General features: G+C 49.0%; 1 protein-coding gene across 1 annotated transcript in view; it reads left to right on the plus strand.

Moving 5' to 3' along the window:
- The first annotated feature begins 1,755 nt into the window (after positions 1 to 1,755).
- The window catches only part of FGD3 (FYVE, RhoGEF and PH domain containing 3), a 33,097-nt gene continuing 19,316 nt past the window's right edge, over positions 1,756 to 15,536 (plus strand). Inside the window, 6 exon segments of the mRNA XM_033123689.1 lie at positions 1,756 to 1,919; positions 6,342 to 6,518; positions 6,851 to 6,989; positions 7,386 to 7,944; positions 13,355 to 13,444; positions 14,133 to 14,269. Of these exon segments, the coding sequence (XP_032979580.1) occupies positions 6,862 to 6,989; positions 7,386 to 7,944; positions 13,355 to 13,444; positions 14,133 to 14,269 (914 nt within the window). The 5' untranslated portion in view covers positions 1,756 to 1,919; positions 6,342 to 6,518; positions 6,851 to 6,861.

The following is a 15,536-nucleotide window of genomic DNA, read 5'->3' on the forward strand; positions in this document are numbered from 1 at the left end:
AAAACTAGAAAGTAAAAATAGGTAGTAAAAGAAAAATATTAAGTAAATATGTAAGTAAAAGAATTAGGTAGGAGCAGTGGGCGGGCTCCCGAGCACCCCAGCCCTTCCAGCAATGTGCCAGGCCTCCTTGTCACAGCGCCCCCAGTGCCTTCATGGCCTTGTCACCTGGGAGCTTCTGTTGCTGCAGCCTTGGGCACCAGTGCCCATTACTGCGGGGAGCTGACCAGGCCCTGTGACAGGGACCTTGGAACTTCGGGCAACACTAAGGGCCATGTTTCTCTTTACACAGGACGTGGCCCTGGAGGGGGGTGCAGTGCTGTGCGCTGCATGGGGCTTTAGGGACTTCACAGGAATGTTGTGTCCATTTTACGGACAAGCAAACAGAGACTTGTTGAGAGTGAGCTTACCTGGGTGCCCAGCTGTAAGAGGTAGAAACCGATCAGCTGGACGCACAGCCTTGGGCCACTGCACTGCTTCCTCCCCAGATTCAGGAAGGAGGGCTTGTAATTTGTTGTGCAGTCCGTGGGGGCTGTTGTGCCTGAGGGACCCAGGGGACAGCCTGAGGCCAGAGCAGGGAGGAGTCCAGGCTCCAGGCTGGGTCTCCTCTGGGGCAGGAGGGGTCTCCATGCATCCCCTCTTCCTGCTGGAGTGCCACCTAGAGAGGCGCCAGAGTCTCTGGGATGCAGTCAACCAGGAAATCATCCTATATTTGTTACAGGCAGTGCCAGATCCAGGCCAGGCTGTGTGCTCCAGGTGGGTGTGTGGAGAAAAGGCCCAGGTTGAGGCCCAGGGGCCAGAGGCGTGGGAGGGGGAGTAATTTTTAGGTGCTTTTGAGTCACTGTCATCTTGGCGCTAACTCACAGAACTTCTGATGAGAAGCTTTCCACAATGCTTTTTTTTTTAAAAGCTTTTAAAAATTGTAGTAAAATGCACATAACAAAATTTACCATCTAAACCATTTTTAAATGTCCCATTCAGTGGCATTAAATTCATTCACTTTGTTGTGCAACCATCCCCACCACCCATCTCCAGAACTTTCTCATTTTCCCCAACAGAAACTCTGTCCCTTTAAGCAATAACTACCCCCGCTTTCCCTCCACCAGCCCCAGCAGCCACCGTTTAACTTTCTGTCTCTAGGATTTCACTAATCTAGGGACCTCATATAAGTAGAATCATGCAGTATTTGTCCTGTGACTGGCTTATTTCACCAGGCATGTCTTCAGCGTTCATCCAGGGTGTAGCGTGCATCAGAATGTCCTTCCTTTCTAAGGCTGAATAATATTCCATTGTGTTATAGACCTCACTTGCTTATCCTTTCATTGTTGATGGCACATGGGTTGCTTCCACCTCTTGGCTGCTGTGAATAGTGCTGCTGTGAAAACAGGTGTACATGTATTTATTTAAGTCTTTGCTTTCAATTCTTCTGGAAGAAATGCCTTCTTGAGGACAGTGACTACATATTGGGATTTGGTGTTGAAACAAATGCAGCTTCTCAAAGCAAAGCTGCAGCACACCTGGGAGTGTTAGGACCCCCACCTGACTGTCTGGCCTGCAGGCATCTGCCCATTCACAGGCACGACAGCAATTTGAAAAATTTTCCTTTTTTCATAATTCCTACGTTTTCTAAAAAGGACCCATCACTGATACAGTTTTCAAAGTAACAGTAACTTTTGAAAGTGATGGTGTGAGCTGTTCGGGGGTCCCAGTAAGCAGAAAGGTTGCTGTGTTGATCCATCTCCTTTCTTCCCCACTCAGCTTGCCCCGGTGCCCCTTCCCACGCTGGGGTCCCACTGACCTCCATCCCGAAGCATGTGGCCCCTCGCAGCACCTGCGTCCATGTCCGAGTTCTCAGCACACAGGATGGACACCCCGGGCCACAGAGGCTGCAGCCAGAGCACTTTGCAGGCTGAGGCCCCAAGGCAAGTATCATGCTTCCAGATCCTGACAGTGGAGGGAGGGTGCCTCTGGATCACTGAGTGGCTTTGCTAACGGGCTATTGGCCATTCCATCTGGCATGGCCTTTCTCACTGCTGACATGGCCTCGGTTTCTGTAGCCTCAGCTCCCACTATGTGACCTGTATGCAGATGTGTGCCACACGGGGCTTCCTGGTGTTGTCCTGTGGCACTTGCGGAATTATTTAATTACCTCCTAACTTGAACCACCTGAACTTGGTGGAGTAAAGAGCAATCCACTGAGCGTTGTCATCTCTTACAATTCTGGGGCTGGCAGGGCACAGCTGGGCGTCTCTCACTCGGGGCTTCTCTGGGGCTATTGCCAGACAGTGCTGGGACAGTTCCAAAGGCTTCCTCTCTCAGGCTCACACCTCTGGCAGCTGCTGTGGGCCGTCAGCTGGGGCACCGTGTGCCAGGGCACTCAGGACATATCAGTGACCAGATAGGGGAGGTCCCTGCCTGTGTGGGACTTCCAGGGTGCCAGATGACAGGTAGCAAGTGAGACGGGTATGATGGCGGTTTTAACAGGGCTCCTGCACTGCTCCCGAGGAGACGTCTGGCAGAATGTGGAGCTGGGTGGTGGGAGGCTCGTGGCCCATCTTTAGGACCAGCCTGTCCTGACTCCGGCTGCCACCAGCAGTGCAGGGTCTCCAGGGTAGAGAACACAGCATTCACCTTACTCCGTCTGCTGCTGCTGCGTATGGAGCCACTTAAATGGTCCACGGTGCCCTGGAGAGTGGGGCAAATTTAATTTCTCCATACTCTGCAGTCCTTGCACTTCCCCCAGTCCCAGTGCTGGGCCTCTGATGCTGGGTGACGGCAGCCTCAGGCGCTGAGGGCCCCGGGCCCTGGCTGAATCCTGCAGCAGGCACAGCTCACGCGGGGTTGGTTCACCTGGGGTAGGCAGTGGCCAGCCTCACTCAGCTCAGGCTGCTCAGGGCTTCTAAAGGGAGAGCTGACTGTCCAGGTAGAGAGAACTGATAACTCTTTGGCACCTGCGTGGTGACAGGTCCCCAGCCCTGGGAGTGTCATATGAGCCCGGAGCCCAGTCAAGGGGTTGAGAGAGGCATCTCTGAGGGGCCCAGGGCCCAGGGGCTGTTTCCCTGCAGTGTAGTGTGTGGCCAGGACCAGCCTCAGTGCCCTCGTCTGAAGCATAACGTCACCCACTTCAGTGACTGTGACTGGACAATGGCCCAAAAGTGCTCAGCCTTCCTCCTGGCACATGGTGTGTGTGTGTGCGTGACTGTGCGTTTCTATGGACTTGGATGTGTGCAATGTGTGTGTTGTGGAGGCATGTGCATATGTGTGTTTGTGTGAACATTTGTGCACAGCCCCGCCTCTCCTGAGCAGTGTGGAGGAGAGGCTGGAACTGGACTGGCCCTGCCTTGGTGCTTACGCTGGCCTGGGAAAGGGAGCTGGGAGACCAGCCCTGAGCTGAGGGAGGCCACGGGCTGCATCCCTCAGCTGCCTGAACCGTATCTGGGTGGTCTCGGCCGTTCCCCCTCCAAGACCTCCTCAACCCTGTGTTCTGCTCCCTGAGCCCTGGGCTCTCCTGTCTGGCCAAGCATTGTTTGGCTGCCCTTGCACGAAAGCCCTTGGAAGATGAAATGGTCAGGGCTTCAGGGCCTCCAGTGGTAGTGTGCACCCCTCTCCTCTGCCCTGCTCGTGCCTCCCCAGGTTGTGGGCCTGCCACACACCTAACCACCATCCTCTGCGTGATTCATTGTCCCTTCTGTAATAAGAAAAATGATACTGGGGAATGTCAGCAACTCTCCAAGTTCACACAACTCAAATGTATCACCTTCTATGAGGCATAAGTGACACCCAATAACTGCGTGTTTAAAGTGTATAATCTGATGTTTTGATATATGTGACAATGTGAAACTATCACCACCGTCAGAATCGTAAGCACTTTTGTCACCCCTGGAAAGCTTCCTGTGCTCCATTGTAAACCCCACACCTCACCGTGTCCACCCGTCCTTCCAGGCAACTGCTCTGCTTTCTGACACCAGATTAGCGTGAATTTCCTAAAATTCTATGTAAATGGGAAACAAGTAGGTACTTTCTCTTTTGTCTGTCTCCTTTCACTCGGCATCATAATTTCTAGATTAATCCATATTGTTGGGAAGCATTCTTTTTTTTCTTGAATGTTCTGAAAAGGTTTGTGTACAGTTGGCATCATTTTTTCCTCAAATGTTTGATAGGATTCACCAGTGAAGCCGTGTAAGCCTGGAGTTTTCTGTGGAAATATGTTTAAATATAAACATTTCTTGTGCTTGGTATTTACTGAGCTTCTTAGATCTGTGGATTTATAGTTTCCATCAAATATGGAAAAACTTTGATTATTATTTCCTCAAATATTTTTCTAGCTCACTTCTTTTTTGAGACTTCAGTTACATATGGCGACTCTGATCACACATATTATACTGCTTGAAGTTTCCCTGTGTCACTAATATTGTCTGTCTCTGTCCCTGAGTCTCTCTCGCTCTCTCTTCTTGGAGACCTCCTATTGTCTATCCTAATTCAATAAATCCTCCAAAGCGTTTCATCTATCATCAGTCCCTTCCGGTGGGTCTTGATCTCACATTTCGTGGGTTTCACTTCTAGAAGTTAGGTGTGCATCTTTTCATATCCTCCACGTCTCTGCTGACCTTTTGAACATGATGGAATGTGGGTACCATGGCTACCTTAACATCCAAGTTCAGTGTCAGCTGAAGGACAGTGTCACCTCACTGACTCTTCCTCCTCACTGTGGTTGTGTATCCCTGTCCTCTGTGTGCCTGGTAATTTTTCACTGGGTGCCAGACACTGTAAATCTCACCTTGTTGGGCGCTCAATATGTTTGTGTTCCTATAATTGTTCATGAGCATGGTTCAGGGGTGCAGTTGAGTTGCTCGTAAACAGATGGGCTTCCTGTTAAGATTCGTCAACATCAGTTAGGTAGGGCTGGATCAGAGATCACTGTAGGGCGAATTGTTCCCCACCCTGAGGCAAGAGCCGTGCAGGTTCTCTAACGCCCTGTGAATCCTGGGCTTTCCCACCTGGCCCTTCCCGGTGGGGACAGGCATGTGTCCTATCTGTGTGAAGGCCAGCTGGTGTTCCCTCCACCCTCAAAGGAGTTTCTTTCTCCAGGCTTGTGGTTTCTGCACACCTGTGCTGAGCCATCCCGAGGGCCCTACTCAACTCTCTTCTCTCTGTGCCGTGCTCTCTGCCCCAGTGCTCTGCCCTGTGACCTCCAGCTGTCTGGGTCTTCCTGGATTCTCAGCTCTGTGTCTGCACTCAGGTGTCTACCTGGGGTCCCCTTCCCCGAGAAGAAAGCTGGGGAGACAGAGGGTACACTACACTGGTTACCATCTCTTAGGAGCACGGGGATTTTCTGTCTAGTGTAGAGTATCTCTCAAGCTGTTGTTTTATATGTTTTATCCAGGTTTGGGTTATTTTAGGCAAGAGACTAACTCTGGTTTCTGTTACTGCCCCTTGACCAGAAAAGTAGGAGAGTCTGAGGTGAAGTGGGGTTGCCGCAGGCTCTGCCTGGTGCCAGCCGCCTGCATTTGGACGCACTGAAGCTGAGTGCACGGCCCACATTCCAGCTGGCATATTTTTACTGCTCTGTCATGTCTGATTTCTGGAAACTTGAGTTTATCTCCTGTGCTATGAGAAGAATGCAGCAAACCATGTATTTTCTGTTTAGAAATCTTAATATTTCTCCCCATTAAGCTTGTTAAGAATGTGGCAGTGGCCAATGATACACGCATATCCTGCAGTGGTTTGGGTGTCGCTTAGAGAAGGGTCTGCTCAGAAGTAGCCTGGCCACAGGAGAGGGGAGGAGGCTGTCGCAGAAGCTGGAGTTGGTGCTCGGCCACCTGGGCTCCTGCTTCACTTCCCTCTGAGCTCTGCCCGGAGGCGTTTCTGCCGGTGACGTGATGTGTGAGTGGCAGGCTCTGGGACACCTGTTGGTTTGTGTGTGTGAGACTTGCATCTCCATAGAGTGAGGAGGGGAGTGTGTGAAGCAGCTACTGGTAGCACAGAGGGAGTGTGTCTGGGGGGGGGCGTCAGCGAGGTGTGCAGGGTGTGCACTGGGAGGTGCGTGGCGGTGCCCGCCGGCTCTCCGTACACTCGGTGGGCTCTGCCTCCCTGGTGTGGGCACTGTGTGACCAGGGACAAGCTCGGTTCTGGGCCCAGAGCTTCAAGCCAGGGCCCTAGGAGCTGCCGCACACTGCCAGCCGTTGCCAGGGAAGCAGCGTGCTGCCTCCACCCACAGGCCCTGTCACCTGCCTGGGGTCCGCCACGCCCTCCCACCCTCTGTATTTAGAACTGGGCCGGTCGCCCTGGCTGCTGCAAGTGCCAGTGGAGAAGGTGGCTTTCATTTTCCTTTCATGTTCTTGTAGAACCTCCTGAACTACTCTGCTTCAAACCTGCTGGACAAGAAAGAGATTTTCAGCGAATCCCTTCAATCCCCGAGAGTGGTCTTGGACGGCCAATTGAAACCCTTGGAACTTGGCCGTCAGGGAGCCAGGCACCCTCCCTCCAGCTCAGCAACCTCACTGGGTGCCTGTGGGCATCAGGTAAATGGCCTGTCCCTCAGGAATAAGTGACTGTCACTCTTGGTCCCTGTCCTCCAGGGCTGCACTGCAGGTTTAAGAGGAAGATGTCAGGGAATGTCAGTCTCACGCTGGTCCACTCTTGACCCGTGTAGGCTGACCTGTGCATTCTCTGTGCACCTAGAATTACACTTGCACTTGCCTCTCCTCAGAGAGGGCTTCCACGTGAGGCAGGTTTGAAGGCATGTCCTCCAGTGCACGTGGGGAGGAGGAATTTGAGGCAAAGCCCCTCTGGCCCCGGGTACTCTAGAAACCCGGTCACCAGTGTGACAGATCGTGGCAGCGATGTTTTCCAGGAGGTGTTCTGATGGGGGTCCTGCCACACCTCAGAGCCACATCACAGCATAACAAGCAGTGTGGATGTCGCAGCACATTAGAGACCCGATCCACCGTGCCCCTATTGTGCACATGTATTTTGAATTCATTGAGCAGCAGGTAGCATCGTACTATAGGATCCCTCCCTCTCCACTGCTCCCTCCTTCCCACTCCTCCTCCCCTCCTCCCCCTCCCTCCGTTTCCCCTGCCTCCATCCTTCTCCCCTCTTTCCTCCCTCCCTCCTCCCTCCCTTCCTCACTCTCTCATTTTCTCCCTCCCTCTCTCTCTTCCTTCCTTCATTTTTTTAATGTAGAAGAAATTTTTATTAAAATGCAGTGCTTTCCATTAGCCATTGCCCAAAAGTCTGACTAGATAGGAGCAGCTGAAGCTGGCTGGGCACTTCACTTCACACAAGGCCTAGCTCACCTCCTTCATGTTGACTTTCTCTGGGGAGGCACACCTGTGGGCTGGTCCACGGCCTAGCTGGCATTGACTGTGCTCATTTCTCCCTGACAGGAAGCACCCCCAACCTGGCCATCCCTCCCCTTCCCCTTCCCCACAGAGCTCAGAGAGCTCAGCTTTGAGGATGGAGTCAGGAGGAGGGTCTTCAACAGCCCTGGGCCCCGTGGCCGCCCTGGGTGGGGCAGGTGCTGGGCCTGGCTGCTCCTCCCTGGATCTGCCCAGCACAGATCCAGGGAAGCTCCGAGTACTGCCCATCAGGCCTGGAGCCCACAGTGAGGACCATACCTCTGAGAGCCCTAGTGGTCAGGCTGCTGTGGGGGACGGCCCCCCAGACCTGGGCTCCATGGGGGAGCCGAGCTGCGATGCTAAGATCCCTAACCGGGACAGCGGGATTGACAGCCCATCCTGTAGCATGGCCTGTGAGCCCTTCCCCCGCAAAGGAGACAGTGAGGCAGGCCTGGGCCCCACCGTCCTGCAGCTGCACCCAGAGATGGCCCCAGACAGCAAAGCCTCCGGGGAAGAGGCCGACAGCGATGTGGGTGAGGACAGCAGTGAGGAGCCCGAGCCGGAGAACAGCTCCCCAAGTGCCAGCGCAGACCTGGCCCCAGCCAAGGTAGGCTGCCCTCCTGCCTGGCGAGGCAGGGCTCCTCTGGGGGTCGGGGGGTGAGGTTTGTAGTGCTAGTTATCTGGTGCCCACACAGACACCACGCTTGGAGAGGCCCCTTCGCTGGGTTGGTGGGCAGGACCTGGGGCAGGACCATGCAAGCTGGCACCCTGACATCTCTCAACAACCTCCCTCCTGCGCCTGCTTTCCACGGCTGCCCAGCGGCACAGGAACCGCACCCCAGGGTGGCCTGGCCATCAGTCTGAATGGTAACAGTGCCGATATCAGTACCCCTTGCCCAAGCTTGCTGCTCACCTTGCAGAACCCCTTTGAGGAAGGTAGAGTGAGGGTCACCCGTTTTATGAAGGGTTTCACCCCAGAGTTGTCCACAGGGTGGGCAGAGGCAGGAAGAGAGCCTGGGCACATGCGTGGAGCCCTAGGCATGCGTCCAGGAGAGCACCTGGGTCCGAGGTGTGCTGGATTGGCCCTGACAGAAAGCTCATATGCATCCCTTTAGCATCCTGGGCTCTGGACAGGGAAATAAAGCAGATGGCCCCTGGCTCAGAGAGACCACCTGTGCGTGGGGAGAACACCCTGGATAAGCTGCAATGACTGGGTCCCAAGATGAACCAGGTGGTGATAGATGGGTCAGGCCTGCAGGCTCCTGGGTGGAGAGGTTGCTGGCTAACATGGCAACAGGAGGAGATAGGCTGGGAGGTGAAGGGTAGCTGTGTGCCTGCACGTTGTGAGCCAACTTCCTGGGGCTGGGCTGGGTTCAGTTTTAATCTAGGTTTATCATTATTTGAGTGTGGTGAGGCCAACAGGTCAGGAGAGGATGGCCACTGAGAGCTGGTCACTCACAGTTCCCCAGAGGAGGGTCATGCCACCCCCCAGAGCCAGGTGGGGAAGCACAGCGTGAGACAGGAGGCCGAGTAGGTGGGGGAACGGAGGGCAAGAGCCTTTGCTGTGGTTTCTGATGGAAGGTATAGGTGGGGCAGCCGAGCAAAATTAGGATTGGCCAGTCTGAGTAACTTCAGCAGGCTCTGCTCTGGCATCCAGACCTGGGTGATTAGAGCAGGAGGATGGGGACTAGCAAATATGGAGGTAGTTGGCATGTGGGCCCTGGATGGGTTGGTTTGCATATGAAAGACCTGCCTGCAGGCAGGTCCTTTACATCCAGGAATCAGCTGTCTATGGAAGTGATAGGCCCTCCAGGCTAAGCAAGGTCCCTAGAAGTCAAAACATCATAAAAAATAAAATAAATGAATAAGCGATGTGTCTACTACGGGCCCCACCATCCTTGATTCTCAAGGTGTGCTCCAGGGAAGCTGGCTGCCTCAGTCTGCCAGGTCCTGGGGGCGAGTGCAGACCCAAGACCTGGCCCCATCCTGCCCACACAGGCTCTGGGATGCTCCCAGGACTAGAGGCTTGCTGGGGAAGGCCCTAGTCTTTGTGTCGGTAACATGAAAGGGTCATCATATTACTCTGCCACTGGTGGGAACGGGTCTCTCTTCTCCGTCATGGGGTTCATCACGCACTGGCCCAGTTCTCGGGGTGAGGCTCTGGACCAGAAGCCCAGGGACCTTGTACATCATGTCCTCCACCAAGGTAGAATGGCAGGGTGCTGACATAGGGAGGTGATGCAGGTATACACACATGTCAAATTGGCCTTTGTTATGTAGAGTTAGTTTCCTTTTTCTACTGCTAGTTTGTTGACTGTTCTTATCATGAAAGGATGTTGAATCTAGTCAGATGCTTTTTCTGTATCAATTGAGATGCTCATGTATTTTTCCCCCCTTCATTCTGTTAATGTTGGGTATTACACTGATTGATATTCATATATTGAACCATTCTTGCATTCCAGATATAAATTCCTTTATTTATTGGACATGGTATATGATCTTTTTAATGTGCTATTGAATTCAATTTGCTAGTATTTTGTTGAGGATTTTTGCATCAATATTCATCAGGAATATTGGCCTATGGTTTTCTTGTAATATCTTAGTCTAGCTTTGGTATTAAGGTAATGATGGCCCCATAGAATAAGCTTGGAAATGTTCTCTCCTCTTCAATCTTTTGGAAGCATTAATTCTCTAGTGAAGCCACCAGTTTTTTTGCTGTTGTTGGGAGTTTTAAATTGCTTATTCAATCTCCTTACTCAATATTAGTCTGTTCAGATTTTCCATTTCTTTGTGATTCAGTCTTGGTAGGTTGTATATTTCTACAAATTTATCCATTTCTTCTATGGTATCGAATTGTTCATAGTATTCTCTTATAATTTTTTATTTTTTATTTTTGTGGCATCAATTGTCATGTTTTCTCTTTCATTTCTGATATTGAGTCTTCTCTTTTTTTTAGTTAATTTTAACAAAGGGTTTGTCAATGTCATTGAACTTTTCAAAAAATAATTCTTAGTTGATTTTCCATTGTTTCTCTGTTCTCTATTTCATTTATCTCTGCTCTAATCTCTGTTGTTTCCTTCTTTCTGATTGCTTTGTGTTTAGTTCTTATTTTTCTGGTTTCTTGAGTTATAGTTAGGTTGTTGATTTGAAATCTTTCTTCCTTTTTCATGTATGCATTTACAGCTAAAAACGTCCCTATCAGCACTGCTTTTGCTGCATTCCACAAATTTAGTATATTGTGTTTTCATTTTCATTTTCTCACAGTATTTTCTAATTTCCTTCATGACTTGGACTCTTGTTTAAAAGTGTGTTGTCTCATTTCCACATATCTGTGGATTTCCCAGTTTTCCTTGTGCTATTGATGTCTAGTTTTATTCTATTGTGATTAGCAAAGATGCTTTATATGATTTCAGTCTTCTTGAATTTGATAATACTTGTTTTGTGGTTTAACATGGTCTGTCCTGCAAAATGTGTCACATGCATTTGAGAAGAAAGTATATTTTGCTGTGTTCTATATATAGCTGCTAGATCCCTTTGGCTTCAGTGTTGTTGAAGTCCTCTGTTTCCTTACTGATATTCTGTCTGCATGTTTTATCCAGGATTGAAAGTAAAGTATTGAAGTCTCTTACTGTTATTTTGTTACTGTCTGTTTCTCCCTTCAATTCTGTCAAAGTTTGCTTCATATATTTAGGATCTGTGAGGGTTGGTGCATAAATACTTATGATTATTATATCTTCTTGGTGAATTGGTCCTTTTATCATTATATAATGTTCTTCTTTGTATCTTGTAACAGTTTTTTATTTAAAGTCTATTTTGTCTGACATAAGCAGGGCCACTCTTGTTCTCTTGTTGGGTTACCATTTGCATGAAATATCTTTTTCCATCATTTCACTTTTAGCCTATGTGTGACCTTAAATCTAAAGTAAGTTTCTTGTGGATAGCATATAGTTGGATGTTATTTTTTAAATCTATTCAGCCAATTCATGTCTTGATTGGGGGGTTTAACCAATTTACATTTAAAGTAATTCGCATTTTATTTTGAACTGATAACTTCAACTGCATATAAAAACTATGTCTTTACAGCTCCCCCTCTTGTCCACTCTGTTACTGATGTCACAGATCACATATTTATATATTCTATGCTAATTAACAAATATTTATAGTTTTTAAATGTTTTTATCATTTAAATTTAATGTATCAAAATTACAACTGTACACTTACTGTATTTGTCCATGCATTTACTTTTATCAGAGAACCTTATATTTTTATATAGCTTATGTTACTGTCTACCATTTCACAACTTGAAGAACTACCTTTAACATTTCTTGTAGAGCAAGTCTAGTGGTAATGAACTCTTCAACTTTAGTAAAGTCTTTAGAAAAGTCTTAATTTCTTCATTTTAGAAGGACAGCTTTCCTTGGTACAGTATTCTTGGTTAACAGTTTTCTTCCTTTTAATATACTAAATATATCATCCCCCTCTTTAAAAAAAAATATTATAATGGATCTCAGTGTGGTCCTTTTTAGATTTATCCTAGTTGGAGTTATTTGAGCTTCTTGAATTTGTATATCCATTTCTTTATTCAGATTTGGGAAGTTTTCAACCATTATTCCCTGAAATAAGCTCTTTGCCCCCTTCACTCTCTTTTCCTGCTAGGACTCCCATAATGTGTATATTGGTCTACTTATTAGTACCCCACAAGTCCCTTAGTTTCTCTTTGCTTTTATTCATTCTTTTTTTCCTTTTGCTCCTCTGACTCGATGATTTCAAATGATCTATCTTCAAGTTTACTGACGTCTTCTTCTGCCTAATCAAATCTGGAGATAAATTCCTCTCGTGAGTTTTTTAGTTCATTTATTGTATTTTTCAGCTGTGTAATTTTTGTTTGGGTCTTTTAAAAAATAGTTTCTATCTATTTGTTGATATTCTCATTTTGTACATGCATCATTTTTCTGATTTTGTTTAGTTATCCATCTGTGTTTTCTTTTAACTCATTGAGCATCTATATGACAAGTTTTTGTTTGTTTGTTTTTCTTTTGTTTTGTTTTTGCCAGACAGCTCATAGATCTGTTTGTCTTTAGGGTTGGTTTCTGGAGTTTTCGGTTTTTTGTTTGTTTGTTTGTTTACCTTTGATTGAGTCATGTTTCCCTGTTTCTTTGTAATTTTTGCTGGACTTTGGGCATTTGGAAAACAACCACCTCTCCAGTCTTTTCATGCTTGCTTTGTACAGGCAAAGACCACCAGTCAACCTGGCTGGAGATCCTAGTACCTCTTAAACCTTTTCTGATTTCTCATTCTTCTGGCACCTGCCAGCAGAACATCAGCTCTTGCCTCTGTTTTCAGTGGCTTTTAAACTCTGGCACTGGTCATGTCAACACTCCAAGTCATACAAAATAGAAACTGGTCCCTCAGGCAGCCCCCAGACAAGTCAGAACACTGGATGCACAGTTCACTCTTCTGTTTCCATCCTGAGGGAGGAGCCCCCATATAGGGGGTTTCTTTCCACTTGTGCCATGCTATGCTACATGAGAAGGACATGAAAGGGATTCCAAATGCTGCCAGTTTTCCTACCCATTTGTGGGAATCTCTTCTTGACTTGGGAGCTGTAGCTTCTCTTCTGGTCTCTAGAGTTCTCATAGAGGTATTCTGGTCCATATATCCATGTCTCTGTGGAGGAAGGAGGGCCAGTGGCTTTTCAGTTGGCCATCTTGCTGGCATCACTCCACAATATATTTGATGTGGCTGCTGCAGCTGTTCTGTCATCAAAGCGGCAGGAAGATAAAGTCATCTCTGGACTGCAGAAGCTTTTGGGGGATTGGCAGGGACTGTTGTGCCTTCCCCAGAAATTCTCTAGGCATTCCATCTTTGAGAACTGAGCCCCCACATTCCAGTCCCAGCAGCCTCCTCTGGCCCCTCTCCACCCCTAGTTATCCCTGATGCACAGTGTGTAGCCCTTGACAGACTTGCCTGTTCAAGGCTCATCTTCCCCAGGTGAGGTGTGGCTCTTCTCTCCCCAGTGCTCTGAGCCCCAGAAGCTGCTCCACATCGCCCAGGAGCTCCTGCACACCGAGGAGACCTACGTGAGGCGGCTGCACCTGCTAGACCAGGTAGCCCTCCTGGCTGGGGCACATCTTGGTCCACTTCCAGAGTTTCAGTGGGCAGTTTCACTGGCAAACTCCCTATCTTAGCATTGGCTAGGCCATATAGTTGAAACACCAATGACTGTACTAAAACTCAGACAAATAGAGTATCCTCCAGACACATGTAATTTTTGCTTTCAGAGCTTGTGGCTCTGGGGCAAAGGTCCTGTCCAGTCCCCTCAGGGACCTTTCTTCCTAGTGGTCACATTATCTGAGCATGTCAGTGGCCTCTGGACATCTTTCTGCATGAGTAGTTGGGAATGTGGGTGGCACTATCTCCATTCATATGTCAACATGGGGTTTATGAGCACAAGAAGTAAGACTCCAAAGGAAACCAGGGTGTTGAAAGGTGTTGCTTCTGTTTGTAGCTCACAAAGCAGAGAAAGAAAATGAGGAACTTCCATTTCCCATGAGAGGTAGATGGAGGAAAGATGGCTTGTCCCCATCTGGAGGGAACTGTCCTTGCCTCAACCCCAATCCTTAGCCATAAGTAAGTTTGCTGTAAGACCATAAGGTTGTTTGAGCCACTTTGATGAACTGGGAGATTTATCAGGGGAAGAGGAAGTGGTCACAGTCTCTCCTGAACATTCCCACCCGCAGCAGAAGCACGATCCCATCTGTGGTGACCCATACTCAGTGACCATTGTGTGCCCAGGTTTTCTGCACCCGGTTGACGGAAGCAGGGATTCCTTCAGAAGTCACCACAGGCATCTTCTCTAACATCTCCTCCATCTATCGTTTCCACGGGCAGTTCCTCCTGCCTGAGCTTCAAACGCGGATCACAGAGGAGTGGTGAGTGTGGCTCACAGCACCCAGGAAGTGGGGGGCTGGTGTTGCCAGGGAATTTGGCTCCAATGCTGTTGGTTGTTGAGGATCCTGGTGATTCAGTCATGGCAATTTTTTCAAATTATGTTTGCCAAGTGGCCTCTAAATCTGGATTTTGTTTTCCTTAAGTCTAGGCAGACACGTGGGAGGCCTGTCTCATGGTGCCCTGGGCTCCTTCTCCACCAGGTCCTGGGCCAACCTGACCCCACTAGTCCCACTGCTACTTAGTGTCTCCTAGCCTTAGCTTCTTTGTCTGAAAATCAAAGGGACTTTAATACCTGCTCAGGGCTTTGTGGGATTTAAACGAGTTAGATGTCTGCAAGCACCAAACAGCTAGCAAACATTTCTGGTCAGTTCATTTTCCCTGCTAATGGATACTCCACCTTTGCTTTAAAAATTGGATTTGCCCCCTCAACAGCACACCTTGGATCCTCCCGCTGCCCAGGGGGTCTGTCCTCCTGTCCTCCTGCTCCTGTTCATTCTTAGTAGAGTGCTGGCTTGGCTGCATGTCATGCTGATTGACACCACAGGCGTGGCACTGCATGACCACTCACTCCTTACGTGTTTCCTGCTAGTTCTGGGCACTGTGGCAGCTTTGCTTTGTGGCTGCTGCTGTCTCCCCTGTTTGCGGATCTGGCTTGATCCAGCTGCCATTCCCCTGCGGCATCAGCAGCATCGGGAGCCTGGCTCCTCCAAACTGCAGCCCGGCCAGAGAGAGCATGGGGCTGCGCTGGCCAGGGTGTGTCCCTCACCTGCAAGTCTCAGCCATGCACTGCATCAGTTTGTAAATCTTTAGAGGGACCAGCTGCACCTGCAGAGCAGGTTATACTGTGTCCCCAAGGCCATCGGATTAAAGCTCAGGACTGGACTGGCCTCATGGATGACAGTCCACAGCGGCTAGAAACGGGTCTTCTACTCCGGCCCTACCTAGACTGTTAGTGCACAGATGCCCGTGTGGCACCTGGTTTAATCACACACAGGAGCCCAGTGGCTTGCCTGCCCACCTTCACAGGTGGTGGGCCTTTGAGTTAAATACCTGAGCACACAATTCTAGTAACGTGGCAGTGATAGCTCTGTGTGTGTGCCTTTTTCCTTTCTGTTCGGTGATTTATTAAGGATAATACCCCCATAGTTCTCAGGCCAGATTATTAATATATTTTTATGCTTCTTGAAACTTACTTCCAAATCCCTGTTGAGACCATTATCAGAGTACACAGTGCAGCTTTCCCTTGAT

Source organism: Rhinolophus ferrumequinum, chromosome 12 (genome assembly GCF_004115265.2).
Source record: "Rhinolophus ferrumequinum isolate MPI-CBG mRhiFer1 chromosome 12, mRhiFer1_v1.p, whole genome shotgun sequence".
In the NCBI taxonomy this organism is placed as follows: Eukaryota; Metazoa; Chordata; class Mammalia; order Chiroptera; family Rhinolophidae; genus Rhinolophus; species Rhinolophus ferrumequinum.